This window comes from Grus americana, chromosome 4, assembly GCF_028858705.1.
Source record: "Grus americana isolate bGruAme1 chromosome 4, bGruAme1.mat, whole genome shotgun sequence".
Lineage (NCBI taxonomy): Eukaryota > Metazoa > Chordata > Aves > Gruiformes > Gruidae > Grus > Grus americana.
Window position 1 is genome coordinate 51852683 of NC_072855.1, and position 25394 is coordinate 51878076.

The 25394-nt window shown below is 37.7% G+C and overlaps 1 protein-coding gene across 2 annotated transcripts in view; it reads left to right on the forward strand.

Moving 5' to 3' along the window:
• Positions 1–25394, forward strand: part of GRID2 (glutamate ionotropic receptor delta type subunit 2) — a 747631-nt gene that overhangs the window by 600281 nt on the left and 121956 nt on the right. For both annotated transcript variants that reach the window (XM_054825310.1, XM_054825311.1), the window contains exons 10-11: positions 7765–7962; positions 14871–15183. In XM_054825310.1, coding sequence (XP_054681285.1) covers positions 7765–7962; positions 14871–15183 — 511 coding nt within the window. The remainder of the gene's footprint in view (positions 1–7764; positions 7963–14870; positions 15184–25394) is intronic.

Genomic DNA, 25394 nt, shown 5'->3' on the forward strand with positions numbered 1-25394 from the left:
AGAAGCTCCCAGCAGGTTAATATACCTATACTACACTTTTGCTAATTCCAGTGTCTGAGATAGCTACATTAAAGCTAGTATTGTGCTGTTTAGACACATTTTAGAACACTCCAATCAATTCCAATCTCAATCCATATTCCTATCATATAACTCTAATGGTTCAGAAAGAGCTATTAGGTGCATTAAGTTATTGTGAATTAAAATCAATACAAAAGGTTGACTGCATCCTAATAGACCATTGCCATAGATCAAGAAACCTTAGTCCCATTGCAGAGCAATGGGAGATAGAGGTGGGGGTGAGGGTAGCTAACATTTTTTGTTGGTTTCTTCTAAATAGCACTAAACTAAATAGCATAATACTGTAACTGAGAGCACAAACTCATGTCTTGTTGAAAATGGCAATAAAACTGTCATTTAAAAAAGCAAGAGACTAAGCACATGCATAGTGGTAACTAAAGATCAAATTTTAAATCCCCTTCCTTTAATATTGCGTTCAGCTTCTGGGACATGAACTAGCTTCTTGCTGTGGGCAAGGCAACTTTTCTGTTAGTACAACTGACTTTCTAATCAGTCTATTTGAAAAACACAGGATCCGAGAACAGTGGTTTTCAATGCCGATACTGTTACACAGCCCGTTGGCACAATAAGATATTGAATGAGTGTTAATACCTTAATTATCCAAGATTTTGTAGGTTTGAAACCTTTAGTGCTATTAAGGGGTGGGGATTGTGTTATGTTTTGCAGCAACTTCTATAACCATTGCTAGTGGGAGAATTTCTGTAATGAGAGAATGAAATGTTTCAATTATATTTTGGTCATTGATTCTAACATGAAGTAACGTACATTGCTGTTCAATTAAAAATAACAAGCTGCTGCGCTGTTCCTAGCCAAATAAAATCCCCAAAACAGTGGTCAATAAAACACTTGAGGAAATTAAGTATTTGGGGCTGCATATTTCACTGAAATCTTTTGAGGAAAGAAATGCAAAATAACTAACGTTTAAAAGTAGGGGGTTAATTATTTTAGGAGTCAAGAAAAAATAAATTATGCCTAGCAACAAGACAACAGCATCCTATACTTCAAAATGTTTTGGTTATGGTTTATGAGACTTAGTACTTCTTGTCGGTTATAATGGCTGTGCTTGGTCATCCAGCAGCTATTGGAAGGTGGTTGAGGTCCAGTAATGAGAGTGAATTTCACTTTTGGGAGCAGTTTCTTAGCATTTGCAGGTGATTGGAGTTTTAAAGTGTCACAGTGAATGTTTACTTCATGTGATTGCCGAGGCTCTGCTTGGGCTGTGTGAATCATTTAATGTGCCTGTCCACTGTTTTTAGAGTCAGTGCTGAGGACAGATTGACAGTCTTGCTCACAACTGAGCTGCATTTCTTCCTTCTGTTTTTTCCTCTCTCTTTCTACTTTCAGTAGAGAAAGAGGGAGGATTTAATGAATACAGAGTCCCATTTAATGAATACAGAGTGTCAATATTAAAGTATTATATCCCAGTGTGTTCAGAAATTTCTAATGAGTACACACAGAGGTCATTTTCGTATGCTGTATGAATTCTAACCACCCATATAATTACCTAATTTCAAAACTCTCTTCCAGACATAGTAGAACCACATAAGGCTATCCATCTGCAGTTTTAGAGTCAAGCCCCGATATGTGGTGTAAATCCCAGCAGTGATCAGTTTCTCTGATCTCACAAGCCAATAACTTTTTGTTTACTTAATTTCTGTATAGCCTCCTGGCTAGGAAGCTTTTCAGCCCATGTTAAGGGGAAAAGAGGATTCAGCCGAGCAGGAGAATAATCCCAAACATTTTGCTTTTCCATTTATAAAGTATGTCCTAGTATTTTTTTTAGCATTTTTATCTATAGTGCAAGCATAAGACTGTCATAAATATATCATGGCTCCATATAGCTTCTATCCTGAAATAAGTCTCAACTTAAAGCCACAGAATCTACCCTTGAATTACAGAGAAAATCTGTCTTTTTGCCCATTCAATGATCTCCTGATGATGTGGTATGCACGTAAAATCATTAACAGCTGGGCTGAGATCACCACGTCATTATGAACAGGCCACTGAATGCAACTTTTTCTTCCTCTCACATATTTAGAATGCTGTGTTGAAGATTTGAATGGTGCTTTTTCTGTTCTTTCAATAGAGTTTTCTGTAATTTGTCTAAAAAGAGAGAACCTATACAAAAGTACCAGAAACTGCAAAACCTGATTTTCATTGAGGAACTAAAAGATGACTATCAAAGCTTGGAATTTAAAGTCACTATTCTACTGGCTGCTAAAAATCATCCATAATAGAGACTCTGTGTTAAGGGATATACTTTTTCCCTACATGTAAGTGGTACCTGAACGCTTCACAAGCAATGGTTCTCTTGCTCTCCCTCCCTGCCTCCTCTAAGGCCTGAATTTATTGCTTGACTTTACTGTCCACCTCTGTAGCATGGTTAGAAACCAATGTTTCTCCTTGATTGTCTAATTAATTAACATAACCAAGTTAAACTCTGAGTAATTGTTCTTTTCTGCTATATAGCTTCAGTATTGCTCCTTCTGTTTTCAAATGTGAAGGTCTTCTCTGCCCAAAAGCTTGTCTCTTTCTTATTTTTAACTTTATTAGGTGGTCTAGTAAGGGATATAAAAAAATGACTTCAGACCAGCTATTACATCCAAATTATTGTTGTGTGGTTGAGAATTTCATCAGAGTAAATAAAAACTATGCTTTGTACTTTTAATCTTAGACTCTTAAAGCACTTACAAAACCTTATGTTACTTCATTTTTATGTGCACCAGAACCTAAGTCCTGAATAGGCAAAACTGTTAGTCCTTTATCTTGTTGGAAAAAGCAATAAAGTGCAGCTTTTTTTTCTACTAATCTTGAATCTAGATTGCTCCAAGCTCTATACTATCAACCTCTAATTTCCGCCGATATGTTTAAAACAAAATAAATTCTCTATCCACTACTTTCCATTGTGTAAAATTCAGGGCAGGGGTTGAGGGCAGGGTTTTGGATGTCTAACGTTTCTTCTTGTGCTCCTGTTGCCCTGCTATTAGTTCTGCCTGGACTAGGGCACGTTACAATCTCTGTTGTCCACTCGCAGTTTTACACTGGCAAGCAGTTCTTTCAAAAGTAAGACTTTTCTCTTTCTGAGTCATCTCATTTTTGGATCCCACCTTCCTTTGTTCTCATTTAATGCTTCCTTTCCTCTACTGGTTTTCCTGCTCTTACACTCATGGTTTGCCAGAACACAGATAAATATGTATGTACAAATGTTTTAAAGTGTTAAAATAAGATGGAGGGAAAACAGTCTACGATTAAGGCATTTGTCCCTGACCCAGCACACTGAGATTCACTTCTCAGCTGTACAAGTCATGAAATCTGTGCATTTCAGTTCTGCATGTGGAAAATGGTGATGATAGCTCTTCTTACTCAACCCAGTATTTCAGTGATAAACCTTAATTTGTGAAATATGCTCAAATAATATTGTGTTGCATATCTGAAGATAGGTTTGGGTAAGATGTCTGAGCTGCTTAACCATCCCCTGATACCAAAACGGGCACATTCTTGGTACTTCCTCAGTTCCGCTTGTACAGTGTTACTCCATTGCTCCTCCTGCACTGACATTTGTCTGGACCCCTGGGAATCAGATCAACTCACCTGACAAAAATTGAGTAGATTTGTGATGGCTGAGTAGTAGAATTACTTTAGTAAAGGAATCAAACATCACCAGGGCTATTGCATGAGAAGGTAGCTAGTTGCTCTGGTGGGAGGAGGATGTTAAATTCTATAAGTCTTAATATGTAGCATGTTGTTAACCTATGTCAGTCTTAATTGTAGCTTCTTCCTTAAAAAATCTTATAAACCTAGTTAGTGATAATAGGTAAATGAATGGAGACAAGTGTTTTTGTGAGTTGCTTCTTCAATGTACTTGTACTATGATGTCATCTTTCCCAGCACTTTCCTTTTTGTTATGCTATGTTGCCTTAATCTTGGGTCTGCCTTTAGCCTTCCTAAGATGTGCTAGTTTGCTAGCATTTTGCAGCTTCTCTTGCTCAGGGGGTAATCATCTCTAGAACCAGACTTTGCCTTCGTACAGTTGTAAAAAGCAATATGCACAGCTTCACCGAATATAAACTTTACCTGTTTGCTGCTGACTTTCATTTTGCTGCAGGTAGTATTGGCTGTGCAGTGCTTAGCTGTCTACCAGGCTTAACCCACAACACTGTGTAAAATCCTTTGATCCACATCAAGTCTTAAACATATCCTCCTCTGTATCAGGGCAGCACAGATTCCAAGAAGAAACCAGGCAGTGATAACTGTGGAGCTATTTTGAGAAGGAGCCTTATCATGGACTTAGTAGTGCTGCATGCAGTTGACAAAGAGGCACGTTGAGGGTAAAGTAGAAGGAAAGTATCTCCTCTCTTAAAGGATCTCCACTGAGGTTGACTTCAAAGCCATCCTCTTAAATATATCTGATGCCTATGGGGCCCAGTGAGACAGATCATCCATCTTGCCAAACCCAGTTAAGGGAGAGCGATCCATTCCTTTTTTTTTCCTCCTCAGTCATGCGTGTTGTGACTTTATTGCTTTTCTAGACTTCCCTGACTTTAGAGGCTGTGAAGTCTGCTCTTGCCCCACAAAGGCTCCTCACTCCCCTAGAGACGTGTCTCCAAAAGCGGAAGAAAAGGAGAAGCAGGAACAGTGGCCTTTCCTTTGATCACTTCACTGCATCCTGGAACAATTTAGGTTTGAAGCGATCCTTGGATGGCATCTGTGTTAAGCTTGGCTAATGTTAGAGCAGGTTGTTGAGGACTGTGTCTAGGTGAGTTTTGAGTATCTCGAAGGATAGCGATTGTATGGCTTCTCTGAGAAAGACCTGCTTATATGATCTTAATTACCACTTACTCTGGAGAACAAGTATATCGGGATTTTTTCAAATTTATTGGGGTTGAATGGAAGCTTCATCATTCAGGTGATTTTTTTCACCTCCAAACTCATTAGTTAGCTTGTGAATTTTTGACACCTACTTTCTATGAACTTATTTTTTCTTCTCATTATTTTTCTGTTCAGTAGTTGAGAAATGTATTGGCTGTGGCTGTTCTTGTTTTGTGTATTTTCTTTCTGCAAGATCTGCTTTCTCAAACGGAGACAATCATTTTAACATCAATATTGTAGGGATGTATATCTCTTTCCATAGCAGCTCCCATAACACCTTTCCAGTGGATAAAAAGACAACTGGCATGGTTTCAGCTTGCAGCATATATGGGGGGGGTGTGGGGGTGTGTGTGTAAATAAAGACAAACATTTTTGTCCTCTTCCAATGCCTTCTGAGAAATGTAAACAATTACAAAAAAAACCCTAGCAATAGATTTATTTTGTTTGGAATATGATTAAATTTTTTGCTGCTTCAGGCTTCAACAGAAATTGGGAAGTGTTAGTTGCATTGCATAAAGCTATTTGATTATTTATATTTCATTAAGTGTATATCACAACTGGACATTGGAGTCTTTTGTAAATCTGTCAACAGCAAACAATATTACATAGCTTAATAACAGACTGACATTAGTTGCGACAAACTCCATTTTAAACAGTGTTTTAAACCAGAACAATTAGCAATTCCTTTTTAACTAATGGAATAAAAATTCAGTTTAAGGGCAACTATTTTCTAATAACTTAGAAGTGATAAGAATAAATCCTTTCTAATATGAAAATTATCAACTTCTAAAACACCCTTTGTACATACAAATCTTTGGAATTTTGTGCATAATGTGCTTAGATCGATAAATTACAATATTATTTTTTGTGGAAACATTTTTTTCCAGCAGTTTTGAGTCTGTATGTAGGGAATCTCTCATCCAAGTTATCAACAAAGCTGAATTCACTCTGTGTTTTCATCAACTTAGTCTCAGTTGCTTCAATGTTCTTGGAACCCAGGTGCTGGAGAACTACTTTAAAAATTCACTTGCACTTGCTGTGCTCCATTTTAATTCCATTTGGCTGATCTTGGAAAACTGGGAAGAAAGAAATTCTCTCTGACAACTGGGAAATAATAACTTGAGACTGTCAACCCTCCTGGTTTTTTGGAGTTCTTTTTTCTGTTGGGTTTTTTGGGGTTTTTTTTTTTTTTTTTTTTTTGGTTTGGTTTGATTTGGGTTTGGAGGTTTCTCTGGATTTTCTGCAGTCAGAAAAGAACATCCTGCCAGTGCAGTCTGGTTGCATCCCTGCTTCTTTGGCAGCATTCTTAGTATGTGGCTATCCTCATGAATGTTAACTCAAGCATTTACAAATAACGCTTTCTTATCCCAAGAACATCCTGCCTGCAATTCAGTGATACCTGTTTATATAGAGTGACATACTAAGAAACTAAAAATATTTAGTGAAGTATTAGTGAAAAAATTGTGAAAAGTACCTTGACGTCAAAGTCATTAACAGAGATGAATAGAAGAATAATAAAGAAAAAATCATTTAAACACCAACAAAAATGCCTCTGGAGATAAAATTAAACTTTGGGCCACACATGCTGTGGAAAATCAAATCTGTTTTCTTCTGTATGCTTTGTGGGTTATGCAGACTAGGGGGAAATTGTCAGGAAGTGGTTTCATGTGCTTGTCATGGCCAAGCCATGACATGATAGAACTAACTTTTTGCACCTCAGAATAGATGTTTCTGATGAACTCACATTAAATTACAGCAGCATGTAAAGAATTAAAAGGAAAAGTGTAGCATTTTTTTAAAAAAAATACCTAAGTGTTACACTGCCTTCATGCTTTTTTGGGAGATTTGATACTTTTGCTCTACTTAGGTAGATCAGATAGATGTTCGCAGAGAAAATACAGAACAAGCATAAGTGAGATCCATCTATGGCAAATATATTTTTTTCTGCTTAGAAATATGATCTCTTTTTGTGTTTCATTTTAAAAAGATGTGAAGGAGAATGTCTAGACATCAAATACTCAACAGGAAGAATAATAGAGAGGGGGAAAACAGAAATTAAAGTTAGCCAAAAAATCATCTCTTTCTGAGAATATTATTAGAAATATTAATACAAAAATGGAGAGAACGTTTACAGATCTTGGGGAAAAGGAAAAGAAAAGCATATTGTTTGGAAAACTTACCAACCAATTACAACTTTCAGTATCTATTGACATCCTTTATTACGGTCATCTTTTTGATGAATATTCACCAATTATTCTAATAGACAAAGTTCCATAATTGAGTCCTCCTAAACTAATCAAATGGATGCTCCTTGGATAGAAATATTTAAAGTCAACCAGCTTATATTCAGATTCAGATTACAGTAGAAGGACAAGACATATGCATGTTTCTACAGTACAGCCTGTTTTGCCATGTTTTTCACTCCTTACGGCATGAACAGTTGCATTTGTCAGATACAGAGTTTGCCCAGCCAGTGGAAACTGGCAGCGCTGTAGAATCCTCCGTATTTATGGACAGACATATGAGTGCATGTCTGCCCTGCCGAGCATAAGTGCAGACAGAAGGCATTACTGAAAAGCATTTCAGTTGTAATGTTACAACAGAAGATTTACTTCTGAAACACATAGTAGAGAAGAAAATTTCTCTGTTGAAGTAAATACATAATAAAATAGCATTTCACAGTGTGAAATCACACATTCAATGTGTTGTAAGAAAGTTTTGTATAAATAGTTCCTCCTTTACTTTTGAAAAACATGCCACGTTTGGAAAGCTGTTTCATTTCTTTACTAACAGTTGCCTCCTTTGTTTTCTGTTTAGGAAGAGCCCTTCGTTATGGTGTCTGAAAATGTTCTGGGAAAACCGAAGAAGTATCAGGGCTTCTCAATAGATGTGTTGGAAGCCTTGGCCACTTACCTTGGCTTTAAATATGAAATTTACGTTGCACCGGATCACAAGTATGGGAGTCCTCAGGATGATGGGTCATGGAACGGACTGATAGGAGAACTGGTATTTAAGGTAAGGTTATTAATAGCATACTAAATAAGGTCATGGGATAATATACCACATATTATTTAGCTTTATCTTTGTATCAGCCACTAACCTTTTTTAATGAGTCAGTAATAGCATTTTGTTCATTGCCTGCATCGCCAGCATTTGATAGTATGCCCAGGTGCACTGGGCATTAAAGAAAAAGCTAGAAATAGTGCTTGCTGGTAGCTATTTAAGAAGCTGGGCAATCTCTTTTTTTCCAACCAAAGTACAGCAGTACGAAATCTGAATACAGTCAAATAATGGGATGCACAGCATCCTAATTAATTTGGCAAGACCTGACACAAATGAGTTGAAGAGGCTGTTCAAAAGAGGAAAAATTGGTGTTGCAGTAATTAGTGACACATTACATAAATAATGTACAGCACTTAGAAAAATGTTGGTGTGATGACTACATGAAGTATATAATCAACAGAAAATGTTTTCTTGATATACAATAACACATTATGTAGATGTATGAATCAAGAGTAGTATCTTCTCTATTCTGTAATTAATAAACCATTTAGCCTGCCTAATTTTACATTAAATGTTCAATATTGTATCATAAATAAATTAAACAAATGTGCCATATTTTTCTTTTTTTTCCACTCTTCACATCTTGTCTGTTTGCAGTTTGTCCCATTAAGAGACAGGGCTATGCTGATGGTATTCTGTTGATGTCTCATTTGCGCCATGGACATATATATTTGCTCTTAGTCAACCTGTAGAGGCAGCTTTTACAGCTGTAGACACCTACATTTATTGTTTTTCCATAAATAACTGTAGTAGATATTCATGTAAATAACTTGCTGGTTTTTTTATGGAGGTGCTTTTCCAAATCTGCAGGTGGAATTTAATTGATAATCACAGCAAAGAATAAGGAGCAATGCAGTCAGATACAGGATCTAATCATTAAATACTTCAGCTAAAAGTTAGCAAAATGCTGGAGAATAAATCTTGCAGTAAAGGAGGAAAAAAGGAAAAAAAATCAAAAAATTAAAAAAAGATCCCCATGGAAAAAAACCATAGTGAGAGATTTAACCTGTTCTGCCTTCCTGAGCAGTAGAAAGCTTGTTGGAATGTAAAACAACCACACATGCCATACACGTGGCACGGTTCATACATCTACACTGTAGTAATAAATTTCCTTTGCCATCTCCCTATGCCCTTTCGCAGTTGGAATGCTGTGATCATAGATGGTAAGGTGGAGCCACATAGAAAAGTATATTTTCCTCCACCTTCTAAACTTTAACAACTAAAAGTCCCTCATCTAATTATGAGATGTAACACCACAATGGCCTATTGATTTATTTTTATCATTTTTCCTGCTCCTTAAATTTGATGTTATACTACACCCTACTCTCTACAGTACTCAGCAAAGGACTCAGCAGGCAACTGCATAACACAGGCTGGAGGGGTCTTAGTCCTCGACGGCTCTGGAGATGGAAGTGGGTCTGGAACATTTTTTATTTATTTGAAATGAATGATTCATAAGGCAGAACTCATAACAACTGAAATGAAATGGTTCACTGAAAAATATGTATGTCATTTTTGTCCCCTTAGTAGGCAGGGGCTCGTATAACTCTAATGACAGCCTTAAGGTGTTAACCACCTACTTCTGTAAATAGATGTCATGAGTGGAACAGATTTACCAGTCTGCTACAATTTTACTATAAATGAGTCTTAATGGATATGAAATCTTTCTGTACAGTTAGAAAGTATGAAGAGTTAATGGAACTGCATTTGGAATTCAAAAAAACTTTTCTAATACTGTGGCAATGTATAACTTTTGAACTTCCTTACCCCTTATATAATTAACAAGAAAGGTTCACTGTATCCTTCTCTCCCATTCTCTGTCCCTTTTAAGGTAAAAGAGAACCTCTGGGCAAGCAGCCAGTATCTATCTACCCTTTACCAAGTGCAAGCTGTTCTTGAAAGGCTGGTTTCTTATTTACTGTGAACTGAGTTCTGCTTCCAGAACTCAAATGTCTATCTGCTTGGCAACTTTGTAAGAGGAAGCAAAGGAGCAGAGAATAGGTCTAACCTGTTTAAAACAGTGTTTTTCCTTGTTTTCCCAACCAAGTCTTACATGATAGTCTGGCCAACGTGTGCAGGAAATCCAGAAACAGAGTGCGCTCTGCCTGTCAGTGCATGAGCCAGAAATGAGTCGGGAGCAATGTATTTCTGCAAAAGACAAGTCCCACTCAAGGGTAATGGAAAACAGCTGCCTTCTCTTTTTGACTACATCTCATTGAGAAGGATGTCTGTAGCCACTACAGAAGATATGCCATATGAAATGGCAGTTGCTGCAGCAAGTACATAATTTCTGTGTTCAAGATCAACGTATACTGTTTGCATTAACCTGATTCAGCATGCGTTGGGCTCTGATGCAGGCCCTGGTATCAGTGAGAGCAGTCCTGGGCTGCTCTCATTTGCAGTAGCCCTGCTTGAGCTGCTGTGCAGGGCAGAAGTCCTGCGGTGCCACGTACATGCCCTATGTCCACTGCTGGCCTCACAGACGTGAGACTATGCCAAGTTCGCTCCTTTCCAGCTTTGAAGACAAGGTCCCCATTGGCTGCTAAAATGGGAGCTGAAATCAGCAGATCAAAGCAACTGGTCTTTAATTTGAATTTGGAAACTGATTCAAGCCTCCCCTCCTCTGATTGTCAAGACATACATTAGATACACCCTTGCTCCATACACCTTCTCCTGTCGAAATAAATTCAGTGTAACCATGCTGTAGAAAGCTTTCTGTTTGCTGAGTGCCTGAACCGGAAGGTCTACGAAGGATAAATGCTCCTTGAGAGTGCCATGTGTTACTCTTGCCCCTCTCCTGTCAAATGGCCAGGGCTTTCAGGGTGCCCTGCAGAGCTTCAGCTCACAGACAGGATACATTGAGAGAGCAGCAGCTTTCCACGGAGAGGCTGAAACCATCTCAGGGGAGCAGCACTTTCCCACAAATCTCTCACAGATGCTTCCTTTAGTTGCCCTCAAGTCTACATTACCAGAGGGATAAGCCTGTGTGACAGACAAGAGAGGTGGCTAACACCACTTCTGGGAGAGGACAGTAGGCTTTCCAGAACCACTGTGGACTTCCCAGTGATATTCACATCCATCAACCATTGTTTCCCACATGTCACCATGCCACCTTGATTGCTAAGAATTTTTTTCCAATGAAGAGCCATCAGGAAGCAAATAGCATAGGGAAAACTGCCTAATTCCACTTAGGTCCATCAGAAAAGGAAAATTAAATAAGTGCCTAAACATTTCTAAAAGAAACTGCAAGCCAAGTAGAAGCCTCTTACAAGGCTGTTTTTTAAACACATCTTCCTAAGGAGAGTAGCATAGGAAGGAAGAAAGCATACAGGGAGGACAAAGTGAGAAGAAAAAATAATAGCTGAGTAAAAGGAGAAATATTTGGATGTATGTATGTTAGTTTGAGCAAAAATGTGTGTGTCATTAATTTTTACATGTCCATATTAATAGCTGTGTAACATGTGGGACTGTGGTTTATTGCTTCCAGCATGTATTGAAACTTGATTTAACATTGAAAATGGATAAAATGGAAGGCCTCATGGGAGCAATTTAAAGTAGATTAATTTATTTTCCCTGTTCTTGATCATGAACTGCAGGAATCATCATAAGATTGCTTTCTACGTGTATGAGATGTGCTTGCTTAAGCAATAACATAGGGGGATTTCAGGGATTTCTAGGCTTTGCTGATGAGCTGGTTCTGTGACACCAGTAACAATGTTATCAGACCCATTTGGTCATTTATTTTGGATATTCTGATTCTGATAATGTTGCTCTACAGTGACCACAGGAGAGCTGCTGTTAAGCAATATAAATTCCTAAGCAGGTCACGTAAAGAAAAATAATGCCCTCTGCTGTTTTTTTCAGTCAGACAGTTTCAGGAGTCAGTCTCATTCATCAGAAATGTGTTAAACAGACTAAGCATCATCTAAGATGCTGATACTTGGTTGATTTTGGCACTGCAAAACTTAGTGAGTAGAGAGTTTTACATGTTTATAATTCAGATTGGCAGCTTTACATCTAAATATTGACATAATTGCATGCATTTGCCTTTTTATCTCAGAAACACTAAGTGAACCTTGACTTCCTCAAACTGATGTCTTCTCTGATCCAATTTGACATGTTAATGACAAGCATTTAGGTTTTTTCATCTTCCAGTTTTGATGCAAGTTGACAGAATCTATATGTAATTAAGAATGCTCAACATCAGTAGATTAACTGTTAAGTTAAGCTTAAGCTTGGTTTTGTGCTAAACGTACAGTTTTCTCTTGAACTGATGTATATGATTTAGTTTAGTAAGTTAAGAATTTGAGTTGTCATATTGTAGTGTAACATCAGAGTGCTGAGAAGTTAGGATTTATCTCTCTCCTTTCTATTTTTTACTTTACTACCACTCTTTAACCACAAGACATAATTATATCACAATTCCTGCTGCAGTATGACAAAGGAAATGCAACATTTCCATTAGGATAACGTTGTTGCTCTGTCATAGATGGCTGACAACCAGAGTGGAACCATAAAGGTGGGGAATTTGGAGAGACTGCTCCCCAGAGATGTAAAATGGAAGCAGTATTTCCACAAATACAACATGCTGTGCTTTTTCATGCAATGCCTTCAGTGTATTTTATGGAGAAATATGTTTCTCTTTAAAAAGAAGGAAAAAAAAAAGGCAGAAAAAATTCTAGTAATTATTCAGTCCTACAGTAATCTATTATTTGATATAAGTATCTTTGCTTATGTATATTGCTTTTCGGTGGAGAATCTTTAAACATCTTACAAATACAACTTGAATTAGCATCTCACAATAATCTAGTGTGGTAGGGAAGTAATTTAGTGACATGCTGATAATTAATAACACAGCTAAAGTTAAACAGCAGGGGCTAAGTCTAGGACTTCTTGTTTCCATGTGTCTTCCTTTAACCCTCAATTCCTATTTAACTTTTTGATATACATTCAGGAAAAAAACCCAGGCATACCTTATTAATTAAATATAACCATGTTTTTCTCTTTGACAACAATTGCTATAGAGCATTGGACTTTTACATTTGTAAATTATTTTAAACGTACATTTATATTCACAACTGCGGAAAACAGTTCAAATGATGACTGCTTTGCAATGTGCTCACTGGAGCTAGGGCTTAACTGTTAGCAGATACTGTGAATCACTCCAGTCACTTGTTGACCAGAAGTTTTATAATCAGAGGATAGAGACTCAGATGATCTGAATGTTTCCATGGATAATTCTGAGGAAATTTTTACTTGGATTACTGACTGAGTTTGCTGCTGCCCATGGGCAAAGGGCAGTTAAATCATCACTCACAAAAAATTGTTAGGAAGGGACACAAATTCGTGAAGCCATGCTTTCAGCTGTGCACATCAACATAGCTTCACGTAAGACACTAGAGAATCTAACCCACAAATTAAAGCTGAAGCTCTAATTCATGGCTTTTAAGCAAATCAATATTTTTCAAGCACTTTTTTGTCCAAGTCATCAGCCTCCAGCTATCTTCCACCACTTTCTCAAGCCAGTGAACAATTAATATGAACTTAAAGTAACATAATTTAAACCGGTCTTAAGTGCACTGTGATTAAAAGTATGTTGCACCATGGGCATGAGAGTGTTTTGCAGATAATATTGAAAGAGCCCAGATGATTTGCAACTTTGATTCTAATCAGTTTCAGCTGCCATATCTTCTCACTTAATATTTCACATCACATTTCTAAGAAGCTAGGAATCTCTGCCTTCTTTGGGCAAGAAGAAAGAGATTCAAGTGAGTTAATAAAATTTGACACAGTACTGAGACTTTCAAGCCTTTGTGCTCTCCTCACCCCCTTCCAAAGGACCACACGCTGCTTTAGGCAGAACAGAAATAGATTAAATCAAACTAATAGCAGCTTAAAGTATTTTAAATACTCTTTTTCATATTAAAATATCTAGAATTTATAGGCTTTTTGTTCAGTATTTGGGCTTTTTAAAATGGTGTTAATGTGTCTGCTTTAAATACCTTTTCTTGTTTTCACTGCAGTTCTAATTGTACATGTGAAAAATAAAATAGCACCTGCTGCAGTTGTGCCTGGTGTCTCTGGAGACCTAATACCCAGACATGCTGTGAAATACGATGATTAGATCGAGTAATGTTACTCATCCTCTTTTCATCTGAAATGGGTTCTTTAAATTACAAAAAATGTAAATGGCACAAAGCAAGTCCAAGGTAGTTGCAGGACAGATTGTCATAGAGAGGAATTGCTTAGCAGGAGGATATAGAGGAATAAATAGTAAAGGAACTGCATGGAATGTCTGCTCTTCTGCACTTCAGACTCTGCAGCCAAAATTGATGTTTTTCAGAATTTCGAGTGCCCCCAAAATCCCAGGATACATGAGATGCTCTTTATCGTGCAGTGGCCCTTTGTCATGATCATCATGTCATCAAAATGTTGGATATCACGTGGTTCTGTCGGACAACTAATTTCCTATGATTGGAAATGCTATACACAAGGTCTGCCTTTTGCCACGATGCCAATGATGGCTTCACTAAGCCAGGCTGAGAAAAATTACCAGAAGTAGGTTTCCTCCAGATGTTATCTGTATTTGAACTATTTTGATTCCTTGGAAAATAACAACATGGAGAGCTAATGTGCCTGAGTCCACCAAGAGAGGTTTGCTTACAGATACTGACATGTGGTACAGCTATTCTGTTCAAGACTTAGCCACGTTTCTGTGTTCATATATATGATGCTTATGACATTGGCTGTGGCATCTGCTTCTCTATAAGTTTAGCTGCCATAATCAAAGAGGCAGAGGAACAAAGATCTTTTCTGTAGCTCCTACTTATGCATGTTTTTCTCTCTCCCTCTTTCCTCAGAGAGCTGATATAGGGATCTCTGCCCTAACCATCACACCCGACAGGGAAAATGTGGTGGACTTCACAACACGTTACATGGACTACTCAGTGGGTGTGCTGCTTCGAAAGGCAGAGAAGACAGTAGACATGTTTGCCTGCTTGGCACCATTTGACCTCTCCCTGTGGGCATGCATAGCTGGCACTGTGCTGTTAGTAGGGCTACTGGTCTACCTCTTGAACTGGCTCAACCCACCGCGCCTTCAGATGGGATCCATGACCTCTACAACCCTCTACAACTCCATGTGGTTTGTGTATGGATCCTTTGTGCAACAAGGTAAGAGATAGAGGGATACTCTGCCTCTGAGAGAAAACCTATATATCCTCCCTGTTCCTGTAGAGACCTTCCTCTTCCCTACCTCCCTCCCACAGCCCACAAGGGACTTGGGAGCACTGGAAAGCCTTGTGCTATAAGGTTTATAAGACATTTGGCTCCCCGGTGTGGGAACCATGAGAAGTTTGGATCAATACATGCTAGCTTGTTTTGACTTGTAGTTGTCTAATTAGAGAAAGATGATTTTTCTCGGGGGGAAAAAAAAAAAGTATTTCTCATCATCTGTTGGAGAATTATTCATAGTTAATGTGAGTGCTATGTTCTTAGGCAAAAAATATTGGGATTTGGCTTTTGAAATAAGTTTAGACTAGTCACTGGTGCTAAGTGGTCTTATTGTATCTAATATTTTTTCCTCCCTCTTCTGATTTATCTCAATTTTCCTATATAATGTTTAGAGTCAGCCTTCTCTGGCCTTCCTGGATGCTTTTTCAGTCCCCTCTAGCATCTGGTGTAGCTCAGGCTATTCCCCAATTCTGTTTATGTTCCCAAGTCTCTTCTTACAAGCTACCTCTTCTGGCAGAGCTTTAACCATGAGTCCTAAATGCATCAGGGACTACAGATCTTGGCTTGGTATGTACTATTTAAAATTCTGGTCTACAAATTAGAGTTGTAATGCGAAGTGGAATAGGAAAACACAGCTTCATATGAGAGCAAAGATTTATATAATAACACTTGACAACAAAAGAGAACAAATACCTTGTGACATATCCAAGTATTTGTTCGTCAGTCACTACTGGCACTGCAGGTACACCTATTTGTAATTGTACAGAGAATCTGCTCTGCAAAGAGTCATGACCACTTCAGCCTCAAAACTCACAGATAGTTTTTTGGATTTCAACATGAATTTGGATAGAACACTGTAGGTAAAAGCATCATATTTATGTAACACTGGCAACATGTAATTTAGAAATTACATAATTCCCTGTTAGAAACAATCAGATGACATCCATAAAAGCCAAAAGTATGCATGAAAATCAAGTATGAAATTCCTAGAAGGGAAAAAAGCTAAAGTAACACCGCCATCTAAAAAAAAGAAGGAAAGCTAGAGAATTTCCACAAGAGGTATGATTTTGAACACATCGACCTAAAGATATTACTTTTAAAATTATCATTTGTGTCGAGCAGCGATGGCCAGCTGAGGAAAGCTGAAGAGATTGTTTCATGTTTGTTGTGGATTTTTTTAAAGAAAACCAAAGACAGAAAACCAGAGCCAGCTGAGAGCTACAAGAGTTCTTTGAATGTATGTGGGTGGGTTTATAAAGTTTTCTTTCTGTCCAAAATACTCCCAGTGTAACTGTTTAGGGAATCCAACTGTGAGAGAGCAGTTGGTCTGCTACAGAACTAGACTCATTACATCTGTGTGCCTGTTACGTTAAAACTTGTGAATTAGTTTCTTTACTGCATGAATGCGAGTAATTTTACATAGGTTTATTGCTTGGTATTAGGCTTCGCATCCCTGCTGTATTCCCAACATCATTAGTCCCTAAAAGCTTTACAGGAGACTGCCCAGCAAAGGTTTAAAAGAGGCAAAACTAGTTTAATCACACACTTCAGTCTCATGAATTATTATCTGAATTGTTTGCCTTATGTCTATCTGAGTAAGCCTGTGTTGTCCCAAAGTTTCCAGTCGTAGGTCCAGAGTAGCAGCCCGCAAGGGAGCCCTTCAATAGATGCTCAGTTAGCTTACAAAGAAAAGGTTTTACTGACTGGTCAGTAAAAATGAGGGCTTGAGGAGGGCTTAGAGGGATGCCCTGAATTAAACAGGAACATGAGGAAGAAATTAAATGAAAAGAAGTGTGACCAGATGGCAAAAAAGCAGAATTTACTGGAAAAAGTAAAGAAAAGGAATTTTCTCACGGAGATCTGCATCCACTCCCCATGGTAAAGAGGGTCATGAGGTGCAACTCAGGATTAGTAAAACCTGCTGGGTGGGACATGGCAGCTGGGAGCACCAAAACTGTTGTGGGACTTCAGAAAAAGAAAATCACAGAATTTGGAAGATGAGAAGCATTTATTTACAAAGCAAGAGATCTTACCACCCTACCAAGTGGATTTTCAGCACAACTCTTTAAAATACACTAGAATAATATAAAATATTCACTTGGTTCCTACTGAGTGAGGGGAACCTATAGATACATCTCTCCTTCAAACAACAAGAGAACAATCCTTAATTTGCTAGAGGGAAAAATGGCACAAATTTAATAGAGTTCATACCAAAATATATGAAACTTACAGACCAATTTAAACATAGACTCAGAAGACCTCAGAAATCCAGTGCAAAAGAGTAAGAGATCCATTTATAATGTCAGCCTGCATTTCACATTCAATTTGAATATAACAAAAACTATATTAGCTGAAGCGTTATTGTTTACTAACCCTTGTGAATACAGACAAATGAAAGTAATTTCCATTGACAGGCTAACTGGCTATTGTGGTAATTTTGCTTCTGTTTTCACTCATCAGCTCTTCATTCAGCAGAAAAACTCTGCAGGTTTTATTTGTTTTGGAATAGCAAATCTGTTGCTATTAATTGTGATTGGCATATCTTAAGTGCGGCAGCATGGGACATTTCAAATACTGTCACGTTGACTTAAGAAGTCTTTCAGCTGCTGATTTAAAACATGACAAGGTACTCATTTCTGTTATAAAAACATACAGCCAAAGATGCTTTTATATCCTGCACTGAGAGAAACAAAGCAGCATGAACCAAGGATTGCTAGTGCTTTGATAGTGCTGGATTCTTTGTTTGGGGCTAGCGAGCGCATTCTGGCATTGTCTTCTCTTTCTTTCCTCTAGATAGAGGAAAGATTTGCAAGCATGCAGGCTGGCTCCAGATCTGCCATAGACCCAAAGACAAAAGACGCCTTTGGTGGAAAAATAAAAGTCACTCTTTAAGGAAACTCATAACCTATTTTGATTGAAACAGAAAGGACTTACTTGTGTTTCTTGTTTCTTCTGAAATAGTTAAAAACTCTGCAGATTTTATCAGGTAGCTTTGGTCTGCTGTGTCACTTCATATTTTCTTTCAGCCTTGACTCTGGTGTTCTGATCAAATTCTATTAACAAGTTTTAACCTTTTGCAGTTTTTTTGAAACAGAGAAGAATACTGTGTCACTGCCTGTAGACTGGAGTCAGCATAGACCAGTCCAATAGTTTTTAAGGCAGTTCTATGATTACCGTCATAATCGGTAGCAAAATTTAAGTATTTTTAGTTGTTTCCTTAAAGGTAGACTGAAATTTAATGTCACTGCTTCTTACATCATTTAAACTTAGGTCTTGAATTTGGCTTTCCATTTCTTTCCCCCCCCCATGTTGGAGTGACCTGTCTAGGCACCATTTCGAGACTCTCATAATATAAAGGTATATTTTCTCTAAGCTGCCCTTTTAATTTTATCTTCATTCATTACAGAGATCAGTGCGTATGTATTTATATACATTATTTTTGTAATTTTAAGATACATTTATTTTTTATTAGAAGAGACTATTTTGAGGATAGAGCTGCAATGTAGCTGGGGAGGCTCAATTAATATAAAAGTGTAGAAACAGCAAAGTGTTGGGTTTTGGGGTTTTTTTATTCTGTACTCAAGCCCTACATTTAAACAAAAAATGATGGCCGGTGCATTGAAATGCTTTGTCTTACTACCCAATATTCCCACTGAATCTGCAATATACTGTGATCACTAAGGCGACAGAGACTTTTCAGTGATCTTGGCCACACAGGGCTGTGAATTATATTAAAACCAAATGCTTCTGGCTCTGAACTACTCATCCAGGCATGAGACTCTGTAACACACATCTGTTATCTCCGAGTTGTTTATTTATGTCTAACGATGAAGCAAATTTGTAGATTCAGACTGTGGAGGATTTCAGTTATGTTGAAATTTAGTGACATGGCTTCTGAATTTGTTCTTCTCCACTTGTTCATCTTCAAAAACTAAGTGGCAAAAGCTCTGTATTTTGCTTCTTTTCAAAATTAACTTTTGCCAGATGGACAGACAATGTTGTTAAGGTTTCCTTTTCAGTGGGGTTCCTCTCTCTCTCTTCCTCCATGTTTCCCCTTGGCTTCTCAATCCACCAGCTGGTGGCTACCATTGCCGTAGCTTTCTTGCATATCACTCATGACCCCACTAGTCCTGCTGCTTCTCCTCTTCTCCATAGACTTAGCTCCTATTACTATATATTCTACAAAGCTCAACAAAGAGAAGTGCAAAGTCCTGCCCCTTGGGAGGAACAACCCCATGCACCAGTCCATGCTGGGGGCCACCCAGCTGACTGAGCACTCAGGTTGCCGAGGGAGGTTGTGGGATCTCTGTCCTTGGAGATATTCAAAAGCCATCTGGACACTGGTCCTAGGCAAGTGTCTCTAGGTGGCCCTGCCTGGGTGGGGGATGTTTGGACAAGATGACCTTCAGAGGTCCCTTCTTACTTCAACCAGTCTGAGTGATATGTTATAATGCTATATTATATAGTCTTTGCTCAATTTTTGTGCTATTCTACACAACTGCATTTTTCTTTCTCTTCAGCCCTGGTATTGTTGCTATTCCCTCAAATTTTGCCCTCATTAGAACATGCCAATGTTGGAAACCTACCATATGAACAGGGAACTGTGTCAGAGAGGAAATTGGGTTTACTAAAAGTTTCATGGAGATTAACTGAATCAACCCACTGCAATGGCACAATGTCTATTTAGACTTGCTGAGAACCTAGTTTAATCTCCCAAAGGTTTTCTATTAGCTTCCTACTACTTTATGGGCTCTTGTTATGAAATACTCTAGAGAGCACTCTGCTCTCACCATTACTGGAGAAAAACAATGATTTAAGAAACAGGAGTTCAGAATTTAGAGTTATTCCCAAACCTTTTTGTATAATAGAGCAGGTTTTTGTGACAGGTGAAATGCTGCATAATTTTTACCAAGAACTTGCAGAGGAATGTTCTAGAGGATTTTATTTTCAGAGCAGCCTCTCAAATTTTGCTTCAGAATACAGTAAAAAGCTTACTGAGTTTAATAGAAATCAACTAAATGTAGACAAAGTAATGAAGTTATATAGAAAATTACAATGGCTTGTATTTAATATAAAAGACATAATAGAAAGACTTTGTCTCTCTCTTATCCCACTCTATTCATTTTACTTTGAATTTTTCTGTAAGAGGAGGTATTTCTGAACTGGGCTGGCAGGATTTTAGATTATGCAGGTAAAGATGCAAGGCTCTGTTTCACTTGGAAATGTCTGTAAGAAAGAGAACCAGGCAGAAGTTTTATGTGGGGGTTTTTTTGGGGTGTGTGGGGGATTTGCTATAACAGGAAATATCTTAAAAATGGCCGAATGATTCAAGATATAATCACTTCTCAGTGACTGCAACAAAACAAACATTCATTATAGTTTTATAAATAGGGTTTGACCATAGGAGTGCTTAAACTATTACCCACAAAAGTATTATTTTCTTCAGAGACCTTAATACTCTTGCTTAACCTAGCAAAGTTATGAAATGAATGATGTGAAAGCATCACTGGTGGGCCAGTTTTTATCCCCTTATGTTTTGGTTAGTTTAAAATGCTGGTCACAACTGGAGGTTTTGATTGGCCATCAGTGGTATCAATAATGACCAATTATGTTCATAATGCCCAGTAAATGAGCAAATCTTACTGTTTGCCTTGTTTAAATTACATTTCATAAGAGCAATAAAACAGACTTCAAGCCTTGGCACTTCTAAGTCATTATAATACTTCTCGGATGGTTAAAGCCGCTCAGACTTCTCAGTCTTGTTCCTTCTATTACCACCCAAGGCGTGATATAATCCTCCTGAAATGCACTGCCTGGAGTGTGCTATTGCTTAATAAATTGCTCTATCTTGCTTATCTCACTCTCGGCATATCCCTATCAGCAGGAAACCATTATGCTGTAAGAACGTATTTTCTTAGTGACATTTTCCCTTAATTAACTGTACACCAATCTCTATGTATTTAATATTCAGGGGAAAACTCTAAAAGCATTTTGAAAAAAATGTGTTAGAAATCAATTATATCTTCACATGTGATATTTAGTGGTGAAACCTAATTATTTTTAAGTTTAGCAAATAAAAAAAAATCCAGTATAAAAGCTTTAGGACTAAGACCTAGTTCCTAATTTGGACTCTGCATCTGATCTGCTGGCTGACCATATAAACTTTATTTAATATCGTATATATTAGTTCTCAGTTGTAAAATGGAAATATTACCTATCTTCTTTCATATAAATACAGTTTATGTCTTCCGATAGAAAGCAAAATTTAAATGCCAGTCTCATTAATTAACAATTTTAATTGCTCTTCAAACTAATTCCAGGTCTTGACATATTCCTGTAACAAGGGGAGCAGACTTTCTGAGCCTAAGATGCACAACACTAAGCTGAGAAAAATGAAAGTCAGATACCAAACACATTAGGAAACAAACCAGTCTTTACATTTTTGTAGCACACACCAGCAGGTATATTTGTGACTTTATAGTTCCACCTTTAAACATGAAACTGCCAAATTCTCATCTTATTATATTAAATCTAGGCTTACGTATTAGTATGTCTATGTACCTTCATCAAATCATCTCTCTGAAACAGGCACTGCAGCCCTGTGGTACCCAGGCTCCTATTCCGCGCGTCCCGATGGTTTGGCCAGCCCTCTTGACGGCATCAAAAAATAACTAAATTTTGGCAATTTATCCTATGTCTCAAATGTATTTGGAAGCTACAAGTGATCACTGGAACTGACAACATATACTGAGAATTATTGCCATGTATACAGTACACATTTGCAAACATTGGATGTAGCTTTGCGTGTGTACCACTTTCAGAGGTTTATTTGATTGTGTCTTTTTGAAAATGTAATTCCAAGGAATAACCATGCTCCAAGTAAAATGTTCAGTAGTGTGGGCATTTGGTTGCAGCAGTGTGATATCACTAACGTTAAACTGCCAGGGGATATGCTTGGATTTTCCCCTAAATTGAAGTTAAGACTCAGGCAGTTCTCAGAGGCATCTAAAATAATGGATTTCTATATCTTGTGTTCACCTGCTTGCTTGAGTAATAGCTCTGGCTACACAAGGCAGTATATTTAGAGATGTTGTGTCTGACATACCTTCTGTGAGGAGGTGGAGAATGAATGGTGGTGTGAAAGCCTCAAAAACACCTTCATTCCCCTAGGACTAACTCCAAGCCTGATTAATTGACTGTGAGAAGGTAATGTCTGTCTGGCTATAGTATAAACGCTGATCAAGATCAAATGAGGCAAAAGGAAAAGTAAAATTGAATGTCTGTGGCATCTATCCAGCTTTCTGTGTTCTTTCAAAAGCATCCTAAGGTGAACATGTTACTCAGAACCGTTTCTTTAATTGTTATGATTTCTAATATGACTTTATACTATATTTGGGTAAAGAATTGGATTAAGTAATCAGTTTGGACTTTTCAGAGTTCACCTGTGTATAATATATATTTAATTGAGGAAATGACAAAGAACAGTTTAGCCAGGAACTAAGTGTTTCTTGCATGGAAGAAGACTGTAACCCACATTTTTATCTGCAAAGATGGTTAGAAGCTGAAGAGGCTGTCCTTACTTGTCCTGCTATTTGATTTTCCTGCAGAGAAGCTTACACTTAAGTTGTCAATTTTGGCTGTTTAAGGTAGAGTGGAAGTGAGAAATGAGTTTTAGCTTTATTAAAAATACTCCTCCTCTGCTTGGATGACAGCAAGTTAATCTACAAAAACGGATCAGCCTTTTTCAGCAAAGGATATCTAAGGTACCAGATGAACATGGGTTTAGAGGGGAACTCATGGTAGTTTTCCATTGCTTTTCTGGTCTGTGGGGAGTCCCTCCTCTGCAACAGCTGTGCCATAGCTATATCCACCCATGCGGCTCTTCTTCATAACACCAACTGGTGGGTAGGTGCTAGGAAAATTGCCTGCAAACTGTAAAGGCAGGAGTAGCAAAGAGGTTTTGAGGCTGCTGAAAGGAAAGTCTCCCTTCTTCAGCTGTTGAGTTTTTTTCCTCAGACCTCTTGTAATATTAAAACGTGTATAAAAGGAGTAGGCCAAAATTAATATTGAAAGGAAGCAAATAATGATGATAAATTGCCAAGAAGATCCACTCTCAGCAAATATGGGAAAATTAGAGCTGTTGGGGTTTTTGTTTGTATTTTTTATTTAGTCAGCTTCCCAGCATGCAAATTAAGGGGATTGCCTTCATTACAGCAGCATCCTGGTGTAGGAACCTCCTGCTGCTTAATTTTTATTCTTCCACTGTCAATAAGGGAGGGAGAGATCATAAAGTAGGACTTTACCTTTTCAGTGCTTTTGAAGTTATTGAGATGGTGTTGGGTTAAAAATGTATGATACCTCATCTACCAGACAAAAACTGAGATGAAGGAACTTGTGGTTTTGACTGAAGAGTCTGCTTCCCTCACATTAGGATAAAGATAACAGTGAAGGGGAAAGATGGAAAATCTTCTGGAAACAGGCTGTTAAGGAACAGTGATAATAAATCCGTTGAGTGGGAGTGTTCGTTGTTCGTGCCTGGATATACTGACTAATAGAACATTTTTAGGTATAAGCGTGTATTCCATTCTTACAATAGCTTCTTTCATTTCTATATCTATTCCCAAAGAGGAAAATCCTTGCTATCCAGTAAAGTCATCTTTGATGTCGCTTTTCACTTATAACAAATCTGAGTTCTGATCTTAAGCAGGGTGATAGCTGATTTGCAGTAAAAACCAGGTTATTCAACTTTCAAACATAAGCATTTGTATTAGTGATTTTCATCGATAAATTACATTATATCATTATTCTCAGTGAAACTTAAAAGGATGAGGGTTTTCTTCTTTCCTCTGTTCGCTATAAACTGTCATAGTATTACTTTAGGTCATCTGAGTTTGACAGATCACTTTGATAACAACATTACAGGATGTACCTGAAGTGGAATTTTAGCCTAAATTTTAAAATGTGTTATTTAGGAACATAATTAGAGCTCCTGCATTAGTGATGATTGAATTCTGTAAGGTTAGGAGTTCATTGCAGAGAAGTACTCTGAAAATTAAAGGATAACTAGAATTAGTGACATGAAAACTGAACTAATGTATCAGAGATGCCTGTGATTTACTTGCCTCTGAACTAGTCAGGTGCCACTCTGTGATGATGGATGCTTGAAAATCTTGCAAGAACAGATTTATAAAACGTTTCATACTACTTTGAAAGTTCAGGCAAAAAAATACCTTTCAGTATGTGATCTTTTTTAAAAAATTACCTTCACCCCCAAAATCTGGAGTCACAGAGCTGTGTAGAGGTAGAAAAAATATGATGGGGAAAAGTACCTGTCAAAAGACATGGAGGCTTTACTGGAATTGTTTGTCCTTATGGTCTCACTGAAATGTCTTTTGTTTTGCTTGGTTCATAGTTGCTCAGTTTCAGCCAAAGGGGACTCTCTCTCCCTCGTGTTCATAATGTCCTCCCTGACAGGCTCTTAGCTAAAGCAGCACTTTAATACCTCATTAATGACATTGTTCAGTTTAATGTTAATTGTATGTACAGATGGCCTGTTTTCAGTCCATTGTGCACAGTTCTTTTTGCCATCCCGGAAGGTACTACATATAACACAGTCAGTAGTCTATGGAAAGGCCACCATGATGCAAACTGTATGTGACAGTTAGCTTAGCTACTTATGAATATGTACCATAGATGATAATTGTAGTTGATCGTTTGAGGCTTTAGAGCATTTGTATCCAGCTATTAGTAATAGGAAGATTGGGTCTCAGCATCTCTTGACATCTAATCAGAAGGCTGCCAGTGTGCAAGGTTATTTGTTAAGACTGGGTGACAATATTCTCTAAAATAATCGCTAGAATGTATCATTTTGATGCATTCACAGTAGCTGCAAATACAGGCACACAGTCAGGTGCAATCTTTAAGCACACATCACAGCTCTATAGAAGAGGATCACCAGAAGCTCCTTGTGTTTGTTACACATGCACGTTGAGCTCTAGTCTGTGTTTGCCTCCCAGTGTGTGTATGTTTATAATTACATCATGTAAAATTATTGTCCTATGTTGTAAAAGTGGCAACGAAAGATTATCTGGTCAGAACTTCTTTTGAGCAAACAGCTGTTGGTAAAATTGCTAGGCTTATTGCACAATTAT